Raw genomic sequence first — 25,318 nt, 5'->3', positions numbered from 1 at the left:
TGCAGAGAGCTTTAGGGAGCTCTGGCACCCGCTTTGAAAATGGTCCCTGCCCTCCTGTGCTGCCCAGCCTTCCCGGGAGGGAGCCCTTGCTGGCAGGTTTGTGCCACCATTTTGTGGGAGGGAGCTGCCATTTTGTTCAGTGTCGCAACCCCTGCTTCCTTTGTACCAGGAAGTGTTCAGCTATAGAAACCTATAAATTTATATACAATGTGTACATATTTATAAGTATATGTATGAAGGTGTGTATTAATATGCATTTTTATTCATACAGGCATACATTACTTATGTACATATTTATAGAGGTATATAAATTAAATATTTGTATACTGTAAAAGCATAGGTATAAAGTGGATAATCCAGTCTTTACTCAGAGCTAATGGAATGAATAATTAAATGTGAATAAAATGTAATTAAACAAAAGCAAAAGGCAGGTTTGGGCCCTCCACTTTGCAGAGCTGCAGAAAAAGCATTGACTTGTAAGGAGGGGGCACCTAAGAGGTGGCATGGAGAAGTTGGGACTATGAACCTCTCTGAAGTGGCCTCAGCAGAAGCCCTGTCATATGTCAAGAAGAGAACCGCCCTGCGAGCCAGACTGAGAGGGCCCCATACCCGGGCACAGCCCAGTGGGTGGTCATGGAGTACTGGGACAGGCTTTAGGCATTGCGTGGCCCTGCCAGTGATGGGCAAGACAGTCTGCAAAAACAGAAAGCCAGAACAAAATCCCAGTGTCAGAACATCTGCGTGGGGACAGCGAGGAAAAGACCTGAAGAGGATCCCAAGGACGACCACGTGTGCTTCCTAACCCTTAGGCTGATGCTGTAGATAAAAGCCAGAAGACAAAGCATGCAAATTAAGGTTGTCCTGTTAGACAACTATTACTGCAAGGCTTCAGGGCACAGACCGCAGCCCTGTGCCCTTGGGGACCAGAGCTCCTGCAGAAAGAGCAAGTGGATCAGTATGAGCGCTGGAGTGTTGCAGAGTTTTCAGCTCAGACCATGATTATTTTGGGGCCCAGAGGAGCAGTATGGTTGTGATAAAGAGGCTGGTGGGGCTTGTAGTTTTGAGTAACAGGGATGATACTGTGCATTTTGCTGGGAGTCTCATGGCATGTATGGCCGTGGGGCATCGGGCAGGTGCAGAACTACTGCACACAGCAAAAGGGCTGCATGGCACACTGGTGTGGTCTGTATGCAGGAGGGTCACACAAAGCCACGTCCCCTAGTCTGAGGATGTGCTGCATGTTCATGCATGCTTCATCTTCCTATCTGAGGGGATTTTTAGGCTAACAACAGTCTCAGATATGCCAAGGCCTGTTCCCATCCATTTGTTGAAACACAATGCTGAAGGAGTGTGTCCTGGGCAGACACTGAGCAGGGCTGGTGAGTGCAGTAGTGCACTGGTATGGCTGGTTGTGGCCTGAGACTGCTCCCACATTTTTTGTGCAACTCTGTGAAGCACAGAGAGAGGCAGAAGAGGGGATCCTTTGTCCCCCAGGTCAGGCTGCATAAGTGCTGTGTGCCTGTTTGCATTGAAGCACAAGCAAGTCTACCCGTCCAAGCTCTGACACTGCTGGTACACTTATGCATAGGTGTTGATTGCACAGCGGGTACACTGTCCAACTTCTAAGCAGGAGCTTCTCGGGTGGGAGAGCTGCCTCTCAAGGAGAGGACCTCCCTCCAATGGCTGTAATGCGCGCCAGCCTGGTGCAGATGCTGGGTGTGCAGGGGAGGAGGAAGAGGAGGGGAAGGATGAGCTGGAGTGCGCTGCTGGAGGCCAAGAGCATGCCTTGTTCCTCGTGTTGTCTTCCCTTGCCCATATTTCCCTGGGCTGTTGGGGTCAGCCTGAGGGACTGAGGGGAGAGCTCTCAAGCAAGCTGCTGCTGCTTAGCCATTGCTTGCTCTTTTTTGTGTGGGCACTCAGTTTTTCTGGTTTGGTTGCCCTGGCTCGCTTGCGAGAGAAGTTCCTTTCTGGAGCTGCTGTTTGCTATATTTCAGAGGTGCTGGCCAAGTCCTTGAGTTTGTCCTGTGCTGAACTGTCAACCCCCATGCTTGTTGTGGGCCATGGTAATGAGGGTAGCAGTACTGTGCGTGAGGGCCCCTTTTTCAGCCTGTACCACCACCACCGAGTATGTCTGAGCCCCATGTGGTCTATGCCCCTAAGACCACAGACTCCCTTTTTCACAGGGTTTTTTTGGCGGCTGCCTGTGTCCTTGTGGAGCCCTGGAGGAGTACTTGTCCAGCCACCTTTGCAGGCTGTTAGCAGTTGAATGTCCCAAACGTTTGGGCTTGCGTCTGGTCTGTGAGGCAAAGTGCATCCTAGGCATGTTATCTGGGGTTTGCTGAAGCAGGGTTCCTGCATCCATTCAAGGGATGGCCTATGTCAGCATTGCTGAGAGGAGGCAAGAGGCCGTTAAGGGAGGTGGTGGTGGGCTTGCCCAAGGTCGGGCTGTTGCTGGGGGCCAGCCCGGTGCCTGCAGGGTGATCTGTGCAGCCAGGGTGACTGTGCTGTTCCTTTGGTAAGCGGGGCAACGTCAGCCCCAGAGTGGTGCCACAGCCTGGCAGGAGGAGCAAGTGTGCTAGCTGGCAGCCCGTGACTTCCCAGGGTTGTAGAGCGAGATGGCCCCCCTGGAGGACGGGAGAAAGAAACCAGGCTGCTTCTTGTTGGCGCCCAACCTAACGCGGGAAGGTGATGAAGAGGCTCTGGCTGTCTGCTTTGCTGATTTCTGAGGTGCACTGCGACAGGAGGGGGAGGTCTCCAAGGGCTGTGTCTGCGGCGCCAGCCTCTCCTGAAGTACCTGCGGGCCTGCATGACCCAGCAGTTGCAGTCATGGAAATGGTTGCAAAGCCTTCAGCAGGCAGTGGATGAGCTTGGGCCTCACTGACTGTTTTCCTCCCTGTCTCCTTCCTATTCCAACAAGGTCATTTGCTATGCTGTTGCTTGCAGCGAGACTGTGCCAATTGCTCAAATGGTGGCCCGGCAAAGGAGTTCCAAGAAGAAAATGGGACGGCAAGTGAACTGCCAGATGAGGCTGAAGAACACGTCTTCGGTCACATTAGCAGGTAAAGCCCCAGGCAGCTGTGGAGGGTCTGCCTTTGTGAAAGAACTGTGCAGCTGCTGGGGCAAAAGTCTTGGCGGTGAGGGTGTTGCCTGATGGCCGCGAGTTGCATGGTCCCGGTGAAGAGTTCCTGGGAGTGGGGAGTATTGTTGACAGGGGTGCTTGTGCTTGCAAGCCGTGAGTGAGAAGGAGCCCCTGCGGCATCGTCTGTGGCTGTTTCAGCAGCTCCCGTTGCTGCTGCAAGTACCCGGGTGCCAGCACATTGCTGATGCCCAGGGACTGCTCTTCGTAGGTCTGTGCCTTTTGCGTAAGCTGCTGCAGCAGTGTCTTCCCAGAGCCTGTGGGTCAGCTTCCCCTTGCTGCCGTGCTTGTTGCTGTGCTGCTGTCAGTACTCCAGGATCAGGCCCAGGCAAGGCCCATCTGCTTGCAGGGGGGCAGCCTGAAGCAGCGGTGTGTCTCACGGTTTGTTTGTATTCCTCTGTTCTTGTCTGCAAGAAAGGGCTTGCTGCTTCTTGCCCTCCTGCGAGCACCCCAAGAGTCTGCCCTCTAGGTGGGAGGCTGAACCGCTGAGTCGTACCGCAGTTAAACAACAGGGATGGCAAACGCACGTTGGTTCACTGTCTTGCACAGCGATACACCTCGGAAGTGTTCAAGCCCGCCAGAATTGGTGTGGTACAGCCAGCAAGTAAACAGGGGCCAAGAGCTTGTTTGTCCCATCGTGGCCCGAGGGCCAGCGTGGCATGTTCCTCTGCAGGTGTTCCTTGGTAGCCTCTGCTGTGTGGGAGAGTTTGGGAGGCGGGTGCTTGCAAGTCAGGGTAGAGAAGAAGAAACCCTTTGGGGGTCGCGGTGCAGGAGGTGGCTGAGGAGGTAGAGTTGGGCTGCACGTGCTACACCTCTGGGAGCTGCTGCTGCTGCTGCCGCTGGCTGGGAAAGGGCAGCCTGACCATGGCTTCCAGCTGAGCCGTGACCTGGTGTGGCAGCTCAGAGGTGCGTGCCTTTCCCGAGAGTGTAAGGAGAGACGGGCCTCCTGTCGCTCTCCCTGCTGCAGCGCGTCAGTGGAGATTGCGGTTCATGAGTCCTTGGGTGCGAGCCATGCTGCTGTAGCAAAGAGACTGCCGAGCGTGGCTTGAGAGCATCCTTCTTCCCTGCCTTTGGGAAAAGTATGAGTCCATGGAGGGAGCTCTGTGCTGCGCTTGAAGTCTCGTTGCGTTGGGTTGGGTGGAGGAGAGCGCTACTGATGGCTATGTCTGCACACTCTTTAGGAAAGCCCAAAGGAACTTTGCGACAGCCCAGGTCTTTGAGCGTGCCAGAAGAAGGTGGCAAGAGGCCCGTTCCTCGCCCGCCACGAGGCAGAGAAGTGGCGTGTGGAGTGGTGAGACCCGCTATGGAGAGCGCCCGGTCTGCCTTGCCTCCAGCCGCTGGGAGTGGCCCACCTAAAGAAATGCCCATGCAGAGGCACGTCACTGTGGTGAACAGGTCAGTGTGTGTACGTGTTTGTGCGTGTGAGCAGGGTGAAATGAAGGGTGGTGGCCCCTTGGACGCTGCTGTGCCGGGACGCACAGTGCGTTCTGGGACATGGGAGTCCGGGCTCCCGCCCCTGCCGAAGGTGAAGGTGGGTCAGTACCCAGGAGGGTCGCGGGTGACCCTTTGCCTTCTCGGATGCTGCCGCAGCTACCCCATGCTCTCGGCGGCTGCCACGTCTTGTGGGGAGAGATCTGCCAAGGGTGCGTGGGGATGTCGCCGTTTCCCAGGCCCAGGAGGGAGCTGTTGTGGCCAGCGCGATAGAGAGCAGAGGGAGGTTTGTGGGTGGGTGAGAGGCGTGGTCAGGGCCATGGTTGTCTGCAGGTGGCCGCTCTTTACCTCTTGCCTGACCTCTCCGTTGCAGTGTTGGTGTTTGTGGCCCTTCTTGGCGTGCTGGGACCCAACAGCTGCCTGCTCGCGTTTGGGTGAACAGGGATGAGGGCTGGAGCTGCAGTTTTGCTGGGTTAGCGGTGCGTGCTGGATTTCAAGCCCCTTTGAGCCTCTCTAATCCAGGCGGCTTACCCAACTGCTGCCCCATCATTTCTGTTTCTGTGTTGTTTTCGGCCGCCCTGGGCCGTCAGCTGGTGGTGGCAAGAAAGGGTTTGCTGTTGCTCATTGTGGCTGCGCTAAGTCCGCCAGAGCTGCGATTGTGGCGGTAATCCTCTGCAGGTCACCGGGATGGGTTAGGAGTCAGCCTTGCGCTGAATGGAAATGGCAGCAGTGTGCCGCTTCCACGTCGGCGTAGCTGTGAAGCGGCATGGAGCAGAGCGACGGCTTAATCCTGCCGCAGTGCCTGCTCTTTCTGGAAGAGCCACAGAAAGCAGGCGCGTCCCGCCCCAGTCGCCCGTGCGAGTCCCGTGTGCGCCGGGGGTCTGGGTGCCAGAGGGGGAGGCGAGGCTGCGCTCGGAGCACTCGTGAGGCCAGCGGCCGCTTCAGCTTTTGGGCCCGAGAGCGTAGCTTTTTCCTGACGGCTGACAGCACTGCCTCGAAACCTCCCTGCTGCTCCCCAAAGGGCCCTTCGCTGTGGCAGTGCTCTGCCGGCTGTGCTTTTTGGGAAGTTGCCCGGTTTGCTGGTGCTGGTGGAGCGGGCAGGTGCCTGGGGAGGGGGAGGCGGGAGAGGCTTCTTGTGTCTGTGAGCAGTCTATGGCTGTGGCCATAGCAGCACCTGCCTGGACGTGGGAGGAGCTAAGGGGCGTGTGGGGATGGTGGCAGGAGGCAGAGGCTGTGAAGCTGCAGTGGGCGAGAGGAGAGCAGGGGCAGGATCTGCGAGGAGGCCGGAGGAGCTGGCAGCGGCCGTGTGAGGAGTGGAGGGTTTGGAGGTAGAGGCCAGGGCAGAGAGACCTGCTGCGTGCAGCAGGCGAGGGCAGCGAGGCCGGGGCCATGGCGGGAGCGGGGGGACCCAAGGTGGGCCTCTCTGCCTGCACCACAGCTCCTGACTGCATGAGTGTGGACTGGGCTAACGCTCCGGGCAGAGCTGTAGTGGAGAGAGGTGTCCCCAGCTCTGCTCCCTGTTTTGCCCAGGAGGCTGCTGCGCAGAGGAGAGAATCGTAGAATCATAGAATCGTTTAGGTTGGAAAAGACCTTTAAGATCATCAAGTCCAACTGTTAACCTAACCCTGCCATCCCACCACTAAACCACGTCCCTAGGCACTTTGTCCACCTTTCTTTTAAATACCTCCAGAGATGGGCACTCAGCCACTTCCCTGGTCAGCCCCGTCCAGTGCTTGACAACCCTTTCAGTGAAAAAATTTTTCCTAATGTCCAACCTAAACCTGCCCTGGTACAACTTGAGGCCATTTCCCCTCGTCCTATCGCCCATTACAGGGAGAAGAGACCAGCACCCACCTCACTACAGCCTCCTGTCAGGCAGTTGTAGGGAGCATTAAGGTCTCCCCTCAGTCTCTTTTTTTCCAGGCTGTTTAGGTTTCATGTGGGTTTTTTGCCTTTGTAGTTTTTGAGTCTTATCCCACTTTTGTTTCACAAATGTGCTTGTAGTTGGTCTGCTGCTCAGCACGTCTGGGCATGCCTCTCCTGCTTTGGAAAGTGCTGTGCTTGGCAGTGGCCGTCCTCACTGCTAATGCTCACTTCTGGATGTGACCCAGAAGGGAAGTAGTACTTTTGGTACAAGTGACACCCCATAGCTGATGGAGGAGCAGTAGTTTCATCTTGCAGGGATACCAAAGAAGTGTGAGAGAGAAATTTGTGTTAAGTCTTGTAAGATGCTGCTTAGAAGAGGTGTGAATTTGGGAGGCCTCTTTCTGATTTGTGGATCTGCTCTGATTAAAGGTCAGTGAAGGCACATTGGGCTACCTTAATACTGTGCTAGTCTCGACTTCCTGTTGCTACTAGCCTCAACATCATACTTGACCCCTATCCTGCCTTCGGAGAGCCCAGGTGAAGCTGGGAAAATCCCCCTTGGTGTTTCTGTGGCTGGTGAAGTTTGTGGTTTCCTCCAGAGTTGCCCCTGAACTCCAGAGGTGCCCCTTGGGCAGAGGCCATCTGTGGAGCCTGCTCAGTGCATGTGTGGTGGCTGCTGTGGTCTGGAGGTGCCTGGCGTTCACAGCAACCTGCCATGCTTCTGTGGAGAGCTGTTGTGGTGCATTTGCCACCCTGACTTCTCTACTGTAGCTCTTCCTAAAGTGTGTGTCTTTGGGAGGTGCTTGGTCTTTGAACTCTTCTCTCCAACTCTTATTCCCTTTTGCTTGCAGTGTATGTAATTATTCCACAGCTGATTGTTCCAAAACAATCTTAGTGAGTTATACGCTGCTGTGACCTCCTTGTTGTTGTGAGCTCATTGTGCTGCATATGCTCCCAGTATAAGCTGCTGCTCTCTGAGGGACCTCAGAAGAACACCTGCATGATGTTTGTGTCCTTTCTGTGGGAGAGCACTTCAGAGAGGAATCTCTTTAACCATGTAGCAACAGCATCCACAAAAAGACCTTGAGTTCCTGTGTATTTTTAGGTGTTCCCCTGACTTCTGAAGCCAAATCCTTTCAGGAGACTCTGACATGGCTACAAAGGTGACCATAATCATGTACAGCAGCAAGACTGAGATGCCATGCAGATAAAAGACAAATAGTGAGGCTGAACGTGTCAAATGTAAGACCATCAACTGTGTTACTAGGCCTAGATGCTTTCTTTTTGCTAATGTCTTTTTACCATGCATTTTGTTTCTCACAGTATTTGGGACAATAAGAAAAAAATAGAAACCACCTATAGATCTATCTTGTCACTGCTGATCAGGTTGTGTTCTAAGCCAGGGTGTTGTGAGTACTGATCTTGTGCAGGGAGCCTGCTAGAAGTGTGTGATATACATTTTATTTTATGTATAGGTCTTGCAAACAATTGGAATGCTATTCAGAGCCAGGAGAATGATTTAAAGCACTTTTCTTTTCAATTTCAGGTCTGAGAAGAGACTAACTGTCCCACCACGGTTTCAAAAGGAGTTACAAGTTCACCTGTCCAGAAGCTCTTCCATAGATTCAAATGGTATGTTTGCCCATTAAGAAAAATTTTTGTTGACAACTCAGATTAGATTGGGTGTCATCTTAAGAAAAATCCATTTTAGTACTTGCTGTGAATGAAGATAGGTTTGGGTGAGAAACCAAGTTCTGTAAGTGAACTTTCTCACTCTGATTTCATGGTGCTGGGGAAATGTGTGTGATTGCTTGTCTGCCTCTCTGTTTTCTAGGAAAATTCTTGTGTTGTGTCAAAGCCAATCACAAAGCTAGTCTGAGTAACTTGGAACAGGAGGAGTATGCTTAACTTCACTGCCAGGATGGGGATCTGGTATAAGAGAGTGAAATCCGGGCTTTCAGGAGTAAGCAGCACACTAACCTAGCTGTCCAGAAAATACCCTTCTGTGCGCCCGGCTCCCCGCAGTCGTGCAGTTGATGGGCAAATGACGGTTGCTTTCTTTGAGACCTGTCAGGCTGATTTGTCAAGTGTCAGGTCTGGTAGCAAATACACCCCTCCAAAGGAAGGAGAGGAGTAGAGATAAGGGAGCAGGCTAGTGATGTGAACCTCCAACTGGGGTAATGACTGCATTGCTCCTACATACAATGTATGAAACTGTCCAAAGTAGCTAGACAGTTGCTGCCTCCTTCCCTGCTCCACCGCAGGGCTTCCATGGATGCAGTAGCACAGAAAGGCTGGGTTCAGACTTTTCCTCAGGACATATCTTAGAATGAAAGGCAAATATTGGTCTGTTTTGTACATCTGTCTGAATTTAGAAGAACATCCTTAGGTGTTCTGTATCTTTGTGTTTGTATTCATAAAAAAACTATCTTGTGTCCCTCTTGGGACACTGCCTCAGTGCAGCCTCTCAGCAATAGCGTGGCTGAGGGTTCTGTAACCTCTTCCAGGATCTGTTCAGAAGCAATGTTTAGCAACTTCTTACGAAAATAACTACAGTGATTGAAAATTCAGCTTCAGGCTAGTTACTAAATGTCTGAGTTTTCCATGGCTTTTTTCAATATAAAGTGACTGAAACAGCCATGCTGGGCAGGAGAGCTGCGTTTTAGAGTTGGTGTTATGCTGTCAGCTCCCATGTTTCATTTTTAAGTAGGTTTGTAGTCATCTGTCTTTCTCTCTGGTGGTAAGGCTATGTTTACTTCAAAGCTGTGTTTTTGTTTAACAGATAACTTGAATACATCCATTACAGAGACACATACTGTTGCTTCTGGCCCTTCTGCTGCTCATGACAATGAAGTTCAAAGTCGCATTAAAGAGATTCTGAGCAAGTGCAGCAGTGGTGTCTGGGTGTCAAAGATGCCACAGATCTACCGGGAAATGTACTGGGAGGAGCTTAGCACAGCAGTGCTCAGTCAGCTTGAGAACTGGCCTCATGTGTGCACAGTAAGTATTGAATGTCATTTTTGCGAAAGATGCCAGTACCCTACAGATTTCTGAGTGTTCATTTGCCAAATGTTATTTTATGTAGTCCTGCATTTCCTTTCACAATCCGTAACAGTGAAGGAAAAAAAAAAGAACACCACCACACCCCCCATCCCCCAGTTGTAATAACACAAGGTCAACCTCTGTGGCATTCTGGAGCAAGTGCTGCGGGTTGCTGAGTTGCCACCTTTAACTGACTCCAACACTGACAACCCAAACAGCAGCTGATGACAATTGTTCTCCATGCATGGCTTTTTTTTTTCCCCACTGCATTTTATGCTTTTCCTTCTTGGTGGGTTTATCTCCTCTTAAATCTATAAGCTACCAGCAAATCCTGCATGCACATTCTTAGGTCTATCCATAGTTATCTTTCTGTAGACTTTTCCACAGGTTTTTCTCACCTCTTAAGTCAAGGTTGTGGAATTTTGCTGTGTAAGTTAGGTTTATGATACAATAAGAGATGAAAGTGAAGTGTGGTAATACTGGGGGGACAGATTACAGTTTAATCCCTTCCTCCTCTCCCCCCTCCTCCCCCCCAATGTCTGTTACATCTTGATCACCAGGGGCATCTTTGTTCTTCATATTAAGAGTTGGTATCAGGCTGAGCCTCCACTTACAGGTCTGCCAGGGGAGTTGCCACCATCACTGAGTTAAGGGTCTTCAACTGCTGTGCTTTTATCTCTTCTTCTGCACTCATGGTTCATTTAGACTATAATGCAACTTTGCATCAAGGCTTTGTTTAGCTTTACTTTAATAGGCCATTCATATCATTGAACACTTTCAACTTCACCAACATCTGTCAAACTAGGGTACTGTAGGCACCAGAAGGGTATTGAAGTAATAAGAATATCTGTCTGCTTGAGCTGACTTTCCACGTACATATTGCTCAGGATTTTCTCGTGTAATAACTTAAAATGCAAAAAAAAAAGTTTCACGGAGATTAAATAATTGCTCTTCAGGAATAACACTATTTGCATGTCTGTATGGTATTCTAACTTACATATAAAATGCATTTGTGATATCTTACTATAGACATCAGTAATGTTATGCGGACAGCAGCAATTTGTTTTCATGGTTGATGATCGGTTCCTGTGTTATCCATAGAGCAAGCTGTTATGTTCTGAGTTAAATAATTCATTCAGTAAATTTTAGCCTTTTTCTTAGAAAAAATGTCACTGTTCATCCAGAAACTTAGGTCTGTGTCCATTGTCCATCTGCTTGTTACCTGTTGGGTCTACCTCTTTTTTCTAGCAAGCAAATAAAGTCATTTTAGCGTAAATAAGTAGTCATTAAATTTGTGGAAATATAATAATACAGCAGGCACAGTATAACAGCAATCAGAACTATCAGGTTATCTTGGCACAGTCGGTCTTATTGTAGAGAACTGTTAATGAGCCTGTAAAGCCTGTCTCAGTTTACTGATTTACATAAACCATAGTCATGGCTCTGGCATGGAAAGTTTGAACTGGGACCCAGGCCTTCTCCATACATCTCTTAAATATAATCAGTGTTTATGCCTGGTTCAAACAAGTTGTCTGCAGGTGTACAGCTCTGTAGATCCTTTGAAATGCCAGAGGGCAGACTGTACTCTTCAGTATCAGTAAAGGTGCTTCTGTGACTAATTTCTGAATTATTTCTGCCTTGTTGGGTGCTTACACAAGGAGTGTCTGCCAGCGTCAGAAGACCAGAAAACATGCCTGGTGTTTTTCTCTGTACCTTCTTAAAGAATGCATACTCATCAGTAATAGCTTAGTTACAAATGAGCAGACAATAAGCCTTGTAATAAGCTTTCAGCATCTCCAAGCTCATTACTTAAGGACTCTGCTGTGGACACTTCTGGATAACTCACATCCCTAAACTTTTCTCTGAAAGGAAGGGATTTAATTTCCGACTTCTAGGAAATTATAATTTCTGTGTTCAGGTTACAACCACCAGTAATGGAAACTTTTCCTATCTAGCGAGCTGAAGTCTCCAAAAATCACTGTAAGTTGCAGGCTGACAATCTTGTGTTCGGTCTTCACCTTTAAGGCAAGAGGACCTACTACAAAGATTTGAGGCTGACCCGTTTCTCCATCAGTCTGTTACCTCCCTTCTTTAGGTTAGCTTGCTTGAGCATCTTGCTTGTAGCAACATATTTTCACAATTAAATGCAAAAGTACAAAGTAATTATGTCATGGCTAGCACTAGCAGATTATAGCCAAGCCTTAATGAGCAATTGGGCTGAGAATAAATATGCTCACCACCGTTATGTAATACCCAAAAAGTCTGCTGTCCAGACAGGCTTCAGTCAGGAGAAGAGTCTGCTTCAGCATCTGTCAGGTCCACAGTGTTGCTGAATTGTCTGCTTCCATCTCCAGCAAGACTAGTGCTTTGAAAAACATGGTGACTGGTGGTGATCCTCTCACCTTCATTTTTTTTCTATCAGAATCTTATACCTTTCCATTTGATGAATTACTTTATCATCTATCTTCGAGCAGTCAGTGATCTCCATTTTATCCATCCTACTCCTGTCTGATTTCTTATCTTTCCACAGAGTTTTTTCACAAGTCTTTATCAGAACTTAGCAAATCTTATTTTTTAGAATTCTGAGCCAAAGTAGGTCTGCTGTGTTTGGGCTCAGCCTTGAATTTTTGGGGTACAGGCAGCTGAACCCCTGAGGGTGAGAGAACATTACAGCAGAGGTATGAGAGTGAAAGGGATGCAGACTTATAAACAAACAAGTTCTCTTTTTTTGGAAGTCACAAATAACCCAAAGTAATAATAAATTTACTTTTGGTACTGGCAACATGTCTGGTGGTTCCCTTTGCAGTCTAATTATAAACTCTGTTACTGAGTGGTATGTTTAAAAGACTTTTTCCTTGCATGTGCTCAACGCTCCTCAGTTACTTGAACTCTGTGAGTGATTCAGGCTATGGTGATTCAGATATGGCAATTCAAGAGAAGGCTAAATTCCTACATCTCTTCTCAAAACATTTACTTTAATTTCTAGAGTTCTTGTCCAAAAGCTTTTAGAGAATTAGGCACTCCTAGGACATTAGGGAAGGTCTTTGTATGGATGCATAATTGGTTAAAAGACTGGAAGTGTAGGAAGGCTGAAATGATTGATCTTTAGAAAGGCAGGAAGTCATGGTGGGATTCCACGGGGGGGGACACATGCTGGACATGATTATAGTGAGTTGGAAAAGGGTGCAAATACAAGCTGAGCTGGCTAATAATACAGGGTTGTTGAGGATTGTAAAGACCAGGGGTCTCTGAAGAAGTATGGAACTTCCTAATACCAGTTTGCTGGCCCATAAAATTGCAACTGAGGCTCAACTATAGTAATGGACAGGAAGGACTCTCATTACATTAAAAATAATGTTTTTTTCTGTGTGGACTGTTAAGCCTGAAAAAAGAGATCTTGGCATTTATAACAACTTCATGAAAATGTTGACTCAGTAGGGAAAAAATGCAAGTGATAAGAAGTACTTGAAAATTAATAGAATAGAAAAGAATGTTTCAAATAGGAAGGGACCTATCAATGATCATACAGTCCAACAGCCTGGCCATTTCAGGGCTGACCAAAAGTTAAAACATGTAATTAAGGGCATTGTCCAAATGCCTTTTAAACACTGACAGGCAGGGGGCATCGACCAGCTCTCTAGGAAGCCTGTTCCAGTGTTTGACCACCCTCTTGGTAAAGAAATGCTTCCTAATGTCAAGTCTAAACCACGCCTGACGCAGTCCTTCTCTATTCACAAATAGCAAGTCTAGGAGGGCGTCTTTCCTAGTTGGCTTTCTGAGTACTTGTGACAAGAAGTTACCTCGCACAGACTTCAAGAATTTCCCAGACTTGCTTGTCGCAGCAGTACAGTATTCCCAGAGATTTCTCCTAATTGCATGTAGAATAACTCATCAGCATAGCGTCCTGGCTGAGTGATCTGTAGTGGACACCCACTGTGACACCTGCTTTGTCTTCCATCCCCCTAATCCTCACCCAGAGGCTCTCAACCACATCATCGCTAACTGTAAGGGCTGTGCAATCAAACCTCTCTTACATACAGTGCAAGTCCTCCTGTCTGCCTCCTTGCCTGCCCTGCCTGTCCCTCCCGAACGGCCTGCAGCCCTCCATCCCAGCACTCCAGTCATGGGACTCTGTTGTGGTTTAACTGCAGCCAGCAACTAAGGACTACCCAGCCACTAACTCACTCCCCTGCAATGGGATGGGGGAGAGAATCGGAAGGGTAAAAATGAGAAAACTCAAGGGTTGAGATAAAGACAGTTTAATAGGGAAACAAGCAAAGCAAAGGAAAGAATTAATTCACTGCTTCCCATGGGCAGGCAGGTGTTCAGCCATCTCCAGGAAAGCAGGGCTCCATCACAGGTAATGGTGACTTGGGAAGACAAATGCCATCACTCCAAACATCCTCCCCTTCCTTCTTCTTCCCCCAGCTTAATATGCCGAGCATGACGTCATATGGTATGGAATAGCCCTTTGGCCAGTTTGGGTCAGCTGTCCTGGCTGTGCCCCCTCCCAGCATCTTGTGCACCTGGCAAGATCATGGGAAGCTGAAAAGTGCTTGACTGGTGTAAGCACTGCTTAGCAACAGCTGTAACATCAGGGTGTTATGAACATTCTTCTGGTAGTACATCCAAAACACAGCACTATGACAGCTACTTGGAAGAAAGTTAACTCTGTCCCAGCTGAAACCAGGACAGACTCATTCCACCAGATCTCACTAATACCAATGATATCATAGCTGTGGGAACTGACCGGTGCTTCCAGTTCATCCTGTTTGTTTTTCATATTGCCTCTGTTGGTATATAAGCATGTCAGAAGTGCTCCTGAGCCCTCTGTGCTCCCAGGAGCAGCGTAAATGTTCCCGCTACCATTGCCACCCCCAGGCAGTGCCATGTCAAACTTTGGCTTACCTTCAGCTCTTCTGTTGGCATCCCCTTCCCCAGTGATTCTAGTTTAAAGCCTTCTCAATCAGTCCTGCCAGCTTACGACCAAAGATGCATTTTCCCTATTGGGCAGATGGATTCCATCAGGCCCCATCACACCTTGGGCCTCAAAGGTTCTTCCCTGGTTATAAACTCAAAGTTTTGCTGGAGGCACCAGTCCTAGAGCCAGGTATTTATATTTTGGGCTCATCTGTTTCTTCCGAAGTCTTTCCCCATCACTGGGAGGATTGAGGAAACTTCTACCTGTGCTCTGGAATTTTTTAGTATTCTTCCCGCAGCCCTGAAATCTCTTTTGGTTGACCTTTTGTTGCAACACCATTAGTACCCACATGAAAGCAGGAGTGGATAATAGTCTGAAAGCTGTTCAGTCATCTGGTGACATCTCTAATTTGGGTCCCAGGGAGACAGTAAACTTCCTTGAAAAGATGGTCCCATCTTTATTCTCATGAATACAGAAAGAAATAGCAAATACTGTACCACTGGGGAAACATGTTGTGTAAGCGTGGCAAAATCGGATGTGCTCCTCCCATCTCCACCCAGAAAATACACAAACAAAAACTCACTGAGAGATCAAGCAGAGTGAAAGCAACATGCTCTAGGTGAACCTGCATTAGCAAGAGGGTTGGACTAGATGATCTCCCGAGGTCCCTTCCAACCCTTGCAATTTGGTGATTCTGTGAAAGGGTGATTCAGAAGGGTGGCAGGTTAAGATAAGTAATGGATTCTGGATGAGCAACAATTAAGTTAGATGATTTAGGTGGGAAATGATGGAGATATGGGCTATAAAATAATAAGAGACCTGGAGAAGGTAAACGGGGAATGATCATCATCTTGAATTCAAAAGCAACTGAATATGCTCACTGATGAACGGATGGTGCCTGGCCTCAGTTGTCATGAACTGCTTCATTCCAAAGAAACTGTCACCAACTGATAGTGCCTGAATTATGGTATATCTAAAATGGGAAAAAGAGGTATCACTATGTTTGTCCTATCCCTTAGGCTTTTTCCTAGGCACCTGCTGCAAAGAGGGTGTCAGGCTAGGAACATCTTTGTTCTGACCCAGTACAGCTCTTCTAATGTGCTGATTCACCCTGCCTATATGTAATTATTCCACAGCTGATTCTTTCCAGTCTTGGTGCTGGCTTCTTTCTAGTAGTGGCCTTTTTTCATGCTCATACATCCACCTGAGAAGATGATGAAATATGTCAGTCCCCTGTGTTGTTTGTCAGGTGAAGCTGTCTTCTGTCATCTTTTTCTCCACTTGTCTTCCCAAATTCATTCTTGCAGTTTGAAGAGCAGAAAGAGAAATAGTAGGCAGCCACCTTTTAATTGGCAGAAAGAAGGGCTTGTTGACTTGCTTCTTTAGTTTTCTTGTAGTAATGGCTGCCTCAGTCTTTCTATCTGGTTTCTTAAGGACCTGGTATAAAAATAACACTACTGTTCTGAATTTGGAAATTCCCATTGTGCTAGAAGAGATATACTTGCTTTTCAACAGCTGTAGAACAAAGATGTTCTTTCTTGTAAAACATCCTACTGGCTCTGGCTACCTATAGGTTTAACTATTAATCTGTTGTCATCAGAGGCCGGTTTCATCTCCAGTAATCTACCATTCCTCGGTCAGTTGTCTCACTGCTTTTTAATATGCATGTGGCTAAAGAATATGTAATACCTGAGCATATTCTTTAATACGTTTAAGCACTTTGATATTGTACCGGCTGATACTGTATAAAAATGCTGCTCAGACTGGAGAACATTTGCCTGGCTATTTATTCTGAGGAGGAGGCTTTACACAGTAAAGGAAAGCATAGTGTTCTTTGCTTCATCTGTTGGATGTCTGGGGTGGTGTGGGGCAGGTCCCAAAGGTTGTCTGTCTTCCTGAAGATACACAATTGGAAAAAATCAGAGAAAATAAGTGGAAAATTTTCTTGGATTTTGTTTGGTGGGTTTGGTGTGTTTGTGGTTGGCTTTTGGGTGGTTTTTTAAAGTAGTCATTAGAAGTTGAAGTTTGTCATTACAAACAGGAAGGTAGAAGATATTTTTAGACAAGAATGGGACTTGGGTATGGTGCCTGGCTGACATATAATATGTTTTCTTTATTTTTTTTTTAACAGTATCTAGATCTCAGAATATTCTTCATCTTTTATTTTTTATAAAAGTTGTTTGCAGAAAGTGAAACTAAGGAAGATGGCAGGATCAGCTGGTAAACAGACCGACAGATTAGGGCTGTTGTTTTCTGAATTTCTGTTCCTGGGCAGTACCCCCTCTCTTAACAAACCGGGTACGACATACTGCTACATCTGGCAGCTGAGTTTTTACTGTAGCGTTTGGAGCAAATTAAAACAGGTCTGCTCAGAGAAGAGGAGGATTGCCATAGTAACCAGTTGTACTCCTTGAGCAATTTTGGTTCTGTCAGGTTTTTACTCTCAGGGAAGGAATTTCTATATCACAATTAAGCTGTGGGAAACAAAAGTCATCGTTCCAAAAAGAGAAATGGACTTGACAGAATAAAAAATTCAGGTCTAATTATATGTAATAGATAGTGTGTTCTAATGACCTGGAATGTACTTCGCACATGGAGGAGACGATGGAGTGGGCTATCCTGGCTGGTGGTATGTATTACTGAAAGCTTGCACAGTTTTACACAAGCCCTGCAAACTGGCTCTTGCAGATGAGCACTAGCATTATGATAGCTAGCTTTCTTTTGCCATACTCATTGAAGAAATCAGTGTTTGGTCTGACAGTTTGCTTTAGTGGGTATCTCAGTTTTAGACAGAGAGCCACTAGGCATTTAGAATGGAGTTCAGTGAACAGAAGACATCTTGTGCCTAAAATTTAACTAGATGTGTTGTATATAGTACAGCATAGGGCAAAATACAGTTGGTATCAGCCTCACTGAGAAGATGGTGTCATAGTATGTGCGGAAATGAACCAGTTGAGCACACAAGATCCAGAATAACTTTGCTGTCTAAACACGGTTCTAGAACAGGCTGTAAATGTGCCTGAAGCTCAGTCTTACTGATGAGTGGTTAGACAACACGATGAGTCACCAAGGGAAGTCAGACTCCGTTTGACAGCACCTTGTTCCTGCTTCACATACCCTTGCAACAACTTGTGTGCTAAATCTTGCACTTTTCTGACCCCTTACAAAGACTTTACTGCATTAGGAGGTGAAAATTAGTGCAGCCAAAAAGAACTGCTGACAAAGTTGTCTGCTGATCCTCAGTGCTGGCATAAGGATGTGAGGAATAAGGGCAGCCCTCAACAGTAAGGAGTTGTTAGATTGGTTCAGCTAGCTTATTGCATCATGGAGTTTCACTTGTAACTGTGTGTTTTCAGAAGTCAGAGCCTCAAAAGCACAAGGAACTGTGGAGAACAATTATCTTCACTATGATGTGCAAGGTAATGAAGTGTGAGGGTAAGGAGGCTTGGCAGAAGGGGTCAACCTAAAGACACTTCTGAACTTTGCAGAACTTACCACCCCAGCCCTGAGCGCTAGTTGAACCTGAACAAGGGATATCTTGGCAATAAGGATCCTTTAGTCTAACAACAAAAGAAAATACAAAATATGCCCAGTATGACTTCAGTTAAGCACAGAATTAATAACTACCAGAAATAGAAAGGCTTCAGAGTCATTGTAGCATCTGGAAATTTTCACTTCAGGTGAAGGGCTGAAAGTAACTTCTGTATTTGCCATGAAGAATCCACCAAAATGTATTGTTGTCATTGCCAGTCTGAATATCATAAATGATCTTTTCTGGGCCCTCTTAATGAAACTGACATACCTGTCAGGGTTAGTGACTGAAAACACTGTTAAATCAAAAACCTTTCAAAATTATTTTGCCTTCCCTAGTATAGTAAGAGGCCTGCAGTTTTTGAAGGTAGTTCTTATATCCCGATGTCTGAAATTCAACTGAAATGCAGAACTGAGCCAGTTCTTCTGACATTGCAGGAACAGTTCATGGAATCACAGAATCACTGAGGTCGGAAGGGACCTCTTGAAATTATCTAATGCAACCCCTCTGCTCAAGCAGGGTCTCCATGAGCAGTTTGCCCAGGGTTGTATCCAGTCATGTTTTAACAATGGACACTCTACAACCTTTCCAGGCAACGTATTCCAGTCCTGTTCCTGTCTGGTTCCAACTTCCCAACTGACATGAGGTTTGGCTAAAGACAGGCCTTTTAATGTGTCCTTTTGGCATTTAGGTTAAGAAGTTAGGTATCATAGCTTCCCATGCAAAACAATTGGCTGCATGTTGGACTAGAAGCTGTAAAAGCTGGAGTGGATCCCAAGGATAAGCTGTAACCAGATGATGTAAGGGACTTCCACAGAAGGATCATCTTGATGTAAGGGATTCCCTTGTAAGGAAAAGCTCTCTGCTGTGTCCAATGCCACCCTGTGCAGTGGGGATCTTCAGCCTTTCAAGAACATTGTGCAAGTCTGTTTTTTTTCCCCGGAATTGGTAACTTTGCATGTATATTCAACAGCTTGGTAGCATAAACACTGTTGCTTTCAGAGGAAGCTACTTGGAAAAGCAGGGAGGATTGCCTGGGGAGAGCTGTACTGTAGAATCATTGGCAAAAACAGTGGAACCTGTAGTCGCTGCCTCTGACAGAGAAAAGACACTGTCAGCCAAATGTATGGATGCAAGATACTGCTGATCAAGGCCAGGAATACCTTCCTCGCTGCTTTCAGTTCCAGCTTGCTCGGAGTTGAACTTCATGTACTATTGAGGATAGTTGGGTAGATGAAAGCTGCCTTCACACTGAAGCATTTGTCTAAGGTGCCTGTCAGCAAAATGTGTCAGTATGCAGTCTGTGGTACATGTGCCATGGTAGCTAGCTTGTGTGTTGCGTATTTAAATCTGATCTGGAAAAAATCATGCATCATACTTCTGATGAATTATTCTCACTGAATCAGAGTGATAGTTACAATCAATGTGTTTCAGAGCAGTCTTTGAGAACCTGTTTGATACAAAGAATCATGGAGCCAGACTTTTCCAGTTTGCCATGTATGTTGAGACTCCGTCACTGACATTAATCCACTGCACATTTCCGCAGAAGAATGGCAGAAAATAACTGCATATGCTAGTTGTGAATGTAAACTTGAAAGTGAAGGACACTTTCTCTGACTAGAAGCTGTCATTTCAAGGAGATGTTTTCTCCACTTCCTTCCTGGAAGGTATTGATGCTCTAGGAGTTTGCCAGTGTATCTGCTCTTTGATCACCACTGTACGCACAATTAAACAAGACTTGGTGTTATCTTGTCATTCTGGCATCACCAAGTGTATCCTTTCTTTTGATTATATATATTAGCGTAGTGGTTTACTTGCACATTGTCAAGCACACAAAGCATTTGTCCTAGCAACACATACAGGAGCATGTCTGCCTTTATCCCCTCTATACGTGTATGTCAAAAGGAGTGGACTTGCTCTTTTGCATTCCACTTGACTTACTCAGTAGCAGTGTCAATATTTAGTTTGGGAGTACTTTTTATTTGAAGCTTTATTATTTTGGGCTCCAGACTTTAATTTTTAAGAGCTCCTCCTGTTACTCAGGCCAAGGACAAACATGTTTTTCTTCTGTGTAGAATGACTTGGGTCTCTGTTGCCCTGATAATGCATTCTGACAGCTCTTGACTCTGCTTTGTGCTCCCTAATGAAGAGGTGACAGCAGGCATGTGCTTGCAAAGCAGGCCTGCCAGCCATACTCATGGGAAGTACCTTGCAGGCAAATCTATAAGCTCAACTGGGAACAAAGTGAGATGTTTGTGCTGAAGAAAAGCTGGCTGTTTTGAAGTGCTGCTCACAAGCAAAGCTGTGTGCTTATAATTAAAAGATTCTGCAGTGTTGTGCATCCTTGAAGGTGTCTTGGCCATAGCACTGTCTGGAGAAGTCTGTTGCATCTTGAACATTAATTTGTATGCAAGAAATAGTAGCCTAACAATGTCCACCTGCGCTTATTTATACTGAAGTAATCTGAAACAACTTAACAAACAGCATTTTTCTGTCTCGCAATGGTTGGTTCAGGCACCATCTACAGTCTCTTCAAAACAGAGCTTCAATGACTAGAAAACATCAGAGCTATTATTGGAATTAAGAGGATTAAAGGTCTCCAGGGATCTTTAGTCTGCTGCCAGTCTTCAGTGTGTAAGGTTTAATAGTCCTGTTAGCTAAAATGTATTCATGTCTGTTGCAGCACTAGTTAAAAAGAGCTAGCTAAGAGAAAAGGTGCATTAAAGGCAGACCTCTGCAAGCAGCTTCTTTCAGGATGCACTGCCATACATTCCAACACAGCCTTCTCAAACAGATTGTTGTCCTGATAATGCTAAGTATTTTCTGGAGATAAAAGTTTTCCTGGCTGGTCATTTAAACAAATTCCTCACTCTTGTGCATTGACACTTGGGACATCCTTATAAATTCCTCTATATCTAAGATGTCATTACCTGCCAAGGTAATGTGCCCTGATTTTTCCTCTGGGCCACTTGATATACTTTGGTTTTATGACTGTGTATCAAAGCCCTTGCAAAGCTTTGTAAGTTTTTGGTTGTTTTTTTAACCAAGCTCCTTTCTTCAAGAGGCTGTGGTTCAAGAGGCCCAGTAAGATTCCTGATACCAGGGGGTACAAATGTAGGTTCTTACTGTCATGAATCACTGAAGACACCTCTGGTGTTTCTGGGTTGTATGGCTAGACATGTTTTGTCATTTCTTGCATCAAGCTGGCTAGCAGAGATGCTTAAGAACTTGGTGAATGTACCACTGGTACACTGAAGTCCTTTATATGACTTGTTTGTATTTTATCCTATAGTAGATACATATTCTTTAGTGGATGTTTATAGGATACTACCTCTCCCGTCCCCCAGATAAGACAGAATGTCTCCTTGGTTTAGTGAACCTGCTTTAAAAGACTCGAGTCTTAAAGCTTGTGGACTCATTGACATTAATTTGGAATGCTGAGGGTTGTTAGATGGGTTTGTTTGCCTTCTCATGTCTTATTCTCGCAGAAAATATTACGACTTTGGTTTTCTCTGATAAAGAAGCATTCAGACATGCCACCTTCAATGCATGAGAATTCTCTAACGTGGTTAATATTTTTTTTATGCCTGTGAAAACTATTTCCTCTGTGTCAGTTTTAGACAGCACATGTGCTAGTGTTCATGGAAGTTGACCAAGACCTATTCCCAAGAACCATTTGATCACTTGCTTTTGCACCAGTCTAGACAATGTAATGCACTGCAAGCATATGGAAGTGCACTTGTGCAGTAACCCTTAGGTGGTTTTGCTGACTCTCTCAACTCAAATCATCATGTGGCAATTTGGGCTGAGTGTGAAGAGGTACACATAGGAGAAAATACATGGTTCTTGACACAGTAATGGCCATTTTTTTCAGTTTTTTCAATGTATTGTAACTAAATGTTCTTGTTAATGTTATCTTGATGAGTGACACGTATTATTCTTGTTATGTAAGATCATACTTAAAGTTGTTTTTGTTATGCTTCTATGGTATGTTGCTAAGACAGAACAGCAAAGAATGATTTTAGCAAGATTTATAAAGTTCTGATAGGTATGGACATCAATATAGTAAGGTACATGCTACCCCTGAGTAGTAGCAAGTAATTCAACTCCTCAGTGTTTTGTTCATTGATCTGCCTCTGAAAAGGACTTTGGTGTGATGTGGACTCAGGAGAGTTGTTTCCTCTGAGGAAGGAACATCAAGATGGAGCTACATAAAACTTAATAACTTTATTGCAGGAGTTGTTCTTGCTTTGGGACCAATGTGAAAACACTGAGAGCTTTTTTTACCTCAATTCCACATAGATATTCCTGCTAAGCTACTGTTAGGTTGATCTAGGTTGAAACTGCGTAGCTTTAGGAAGTGGAATTTTACTGCAAGTTTGTTTCTACAGTTCTCAAACAGTGCTCTCAAGGTTGTGATGTCAGACCATGTGAAATATTTATTACTGAATTTAGCAAGAGGTAGAGACATATGGACTGGCAAAACATCTGGGTCCAGAGGGAAGCTATGGTCATAGTTTAAAATTATATGAAATTTATTATGATCCAGAAATTTCTTCCCTAATATCAGAACTTTTTAAAAGAAACAATAATTCCCTGAGTGTGACAGCAGATAGCCTTTACAACACTGCCTGACAGGTGTGGTCTTGTTTCTTAAGTATACAATCAAATCCACCTTCCCTCAGTAAACTGAGACAGAAACTAGTTTGTGATATCCTCACCTGTGTCGAAGATTAGGGGGGTTAACGTACAAAAGACCTAAGTTTGTGGAGTATTTCATCATCTTCTGGTCCTTCTAGGAGAAAAGAGAGACTATACTTGTTTAGAAGCAAGTCTGAGTTGTGTTGCATAGATTAGATATTTGCCCTGTACTGATGTGGTCATATGTGTCCTTCAAAATGGAGGAGGAAGCATTACAAAAATGCTGCCCTGTAGTAACTGCCTCATGCTTAGTTCCCTGTGGATGTCCACTTCAAAGTCTGTGTAAAATGCATGTTGTAAAAATGCAATTGGCAAAATTATTTAGACTTAGAGATGCAACTGATCATTGACTCTACTTTTTGTTTTCCAAGGTGGAGAAAGTACACAGGGGTGATCACATGGATGGGCTTCTTTATCCTGCTAAGAAAATACCACCGACAGCAAAAAGTGATACAGAGCAAGAAAAGGCATCTCAGAATGTTCCTTCTTCAAAAGTAGACCGTTTGTTAAAACCAAATATGGAGACCACGCCTGCATCACTTAGTAGTGACTTCAAGCAGAAAGTTGTTAACATCTTGCTGAAGTATTCCAGTGGTCTTTGGGCTAATGCGCTTCCCAAATTGTACCAAGACACTTACCAAGTAAAATTTCCAGAAGACATTCTAAATAATCTAGAGCTGCTCTCAGATATATGTATAGTGGACTATGTATCTGAAGCCCCCAGAAAGGCCATCCTCTATGCTAAACCCCAAAGATGCACTGATGAAAACCTGAATGTCACTGAGAAAGTCCAGAGGCCTGATGGTGTGAAGGCCACAGCTGAAGAGTCCAAGGACCAATATCCAGAGAACATAACTGTTCCTCCTCTAATCATTCCATCGGAAGGCTCTGTGTCCGTCATGGTGTTAGAACTGAAAAACACTAATGACGTCTTAATTAGGCAAGTTTGTACTTCACAGTCTATCTTTTTTGCTTAATTTATAAATCCACATACTCATAATGTGCAGGTCTGCCATAAGAGAACAGATAAACAGGAGGTTGGAGGACTTTGTTATTTACTTATTTTGATAACGAAATTTCAGAATCCTTTTGTTTGTGTGCTTAAATGGAAATTTTCTGGAACTTTTTCTGTGCTGACCTGATCAGTTCTATCATTAACTTGTCTGAGAATCAAAGCAGATTTGACTTGCCATTGGAAGACTTTAAAATAACCGTACTATAACACAGAGGTATTCAGATACTTCTGCAATGCTTACTAAAATATTTTTAACTTCTATAACTGACTTACTACTAGTCAAGGTGTGACTTGAGCTGGACTTGTGTCCAGATTACACTGCAGTTTTCACTTCTGGAGACAGATGAGCTTCCATCCAACAATAACCTACTAGTGCTTCTTGGTTTGGTTGCTAATCAGGACAGTGTAAGAAGTGGATTGTAGTGGCTATCTTACTTAATTGTTACTGTACAACAGTACAGGAAAAAAATATATATAACATATAATGTTAGATTATACACTGCTGGACCACATTTACCTGTCAACATAAGTGCTAAATTTTATGTCAGTTACTTTTCTATAGCCCTGTTAATGGGAAAAGAGTCTGAATACTGATGTGCTTAGAAAATGTATATACCATAATTCACTCATAGCCATATATGCATATAAATGTTCTTAGGGTTTTATCCAGCTTTTTGAAGTTACATCCTAACTCCTGTGGTGTTTTTTTGTAAAATATTGTAGGTATGTGGGAAAAGATTATTCTTCTGCCCAGGAACAAATGGAAGATGACATGAAAGCATACTATAGTCAGAATAGTACAGTGTCACTAGCTCAATCGCTGAGCGTTGGGCAACTCGTTGCAGTACATGCTGAAGAAGACGCCTGGTTGCGTGCTCGGATAATTTCTCTAGAAGACAACAGAATAAAGGCAAGCAATTACTTCTTTTGGCACTTGGAGAAAGACTTGAAGCAATCTTATTTTTTAGATACGCAGTCAATTCCTAAATATGTCTTGTACCCAAGTATCTGTTACATGGACTAAATAGCAAGACAATGAGAAGGATATGCTTGTGTTCCCTTCCAGGCAGATCTGGTATTCTGGGGGTTATATCCAGTGTACATTTTAGTACAACTCCTCTGAGATTATTTAATTCCTCTGTTAAACTTTTCCTCAGTCAAGCAGACTCTTCTTGCCGTCCACAATGAAACTAGAACATCAATAGAACTGTAAAAAAAGTTTCAAATTTCTCAGTTATTTCTTGCCTAGTCAAACATAAATGATACCTTTTTATTTTTTGTTTCTTCCCGTAGTGAGCCCAGGTCTGCTTAACATACTTCTAAAGTTGATTCATTTCATAAATATTTAAATAGCACATGTGTTAGAATTAAGTTTTTTCTGAAAGTTATTGTGATACCCTTCAGCTGGAACTTGTAGGAGAGCGTTAAGAACTCAGTTTTGTGAAAAATTGTTGAGTTTGGAGAAGTGACAAGGACATTGGTAGCAAGCTTGCTTCCAAATTTCTATCTAGCTAGAGCTATCAGCCAAAAGAAGGCTACTGCTTCATTGCAGCATTTGCTGACTATCCTCTGACACAGTGCCCAGACTCCATTTTCAGTGTTTGGTATGCAGACATTTTGCATGATAAGAGTTTAGAAAAAAGATGTAAAAAGTCCTGTCAAAGCCTTTTTTCT

General features: G+C 45.2%; 1 protein-coding gene across 2 annotated transcripts in view; it reads left to right on the top strand.

Annotated features, from left to right (window-relative positions):
• Positions 1 to 1,605: 1,605 nt before the first annotated feature.
• Positions 1,606 to 25,318, top strand: part of TDRD7 (tudor domain containing 7) — a 33,375-nt gene continuing 9,662 nt past the window's right edge. Inside the window, exons 1-6 of one of the 2 annotated variants that reach the window (XM_035902294.1) lie at positions 1,606 to 3,059; positions 4,318 to 4,531; positions 7,980 to 8,065; positions 9,216 to 9,433; positions 23,001 to 23,569; positions 24,368 to 24,554. In XM_035902294.1, the coding sequence (XP_035758187.1) occupies positions 2,966 to 3,059; positions 4,318 to 4,531; positions 7,980 to 8,065; positions 9,216 to 9,433; positions 23,001 to 23,569; positions 24,368 to 24,554 (1,368 nt within the window). In that variant the 5' untranslated portion in view covers positions 1,606 to 2,965. The remainder of the gene's footprint in view (positions 3,060 to 4,317; positions 4,532 to 7,979; positions 8,066 to 9,215; positions 9,434 to 23,000; positions 23,570 to 24,367; positions 24,555 to 25,318) is intronic. The other variant, XM_035902293.1, reaches the window with a different exon arrangement.

This window comes from Egretta garzetta, unplaced genomic scaffold (genome assembly GCF_000687185.1).
Source record: "Egretta garzetta isolate BGI_Z169 unplaced genomic scaffold, ASM68718v1 scaffold709, whole genome shotgun sequence".
NCBI lineage: Eukaryota > Metazoa > Chordata > Aves > Pelecaniformes > Ardeidae > Egretta > Egretta garzetta.
Note: the sequence above shows the minus strand (reverse complement) of the source record. Positions and strands in the feature narration are given on the sequence as shown.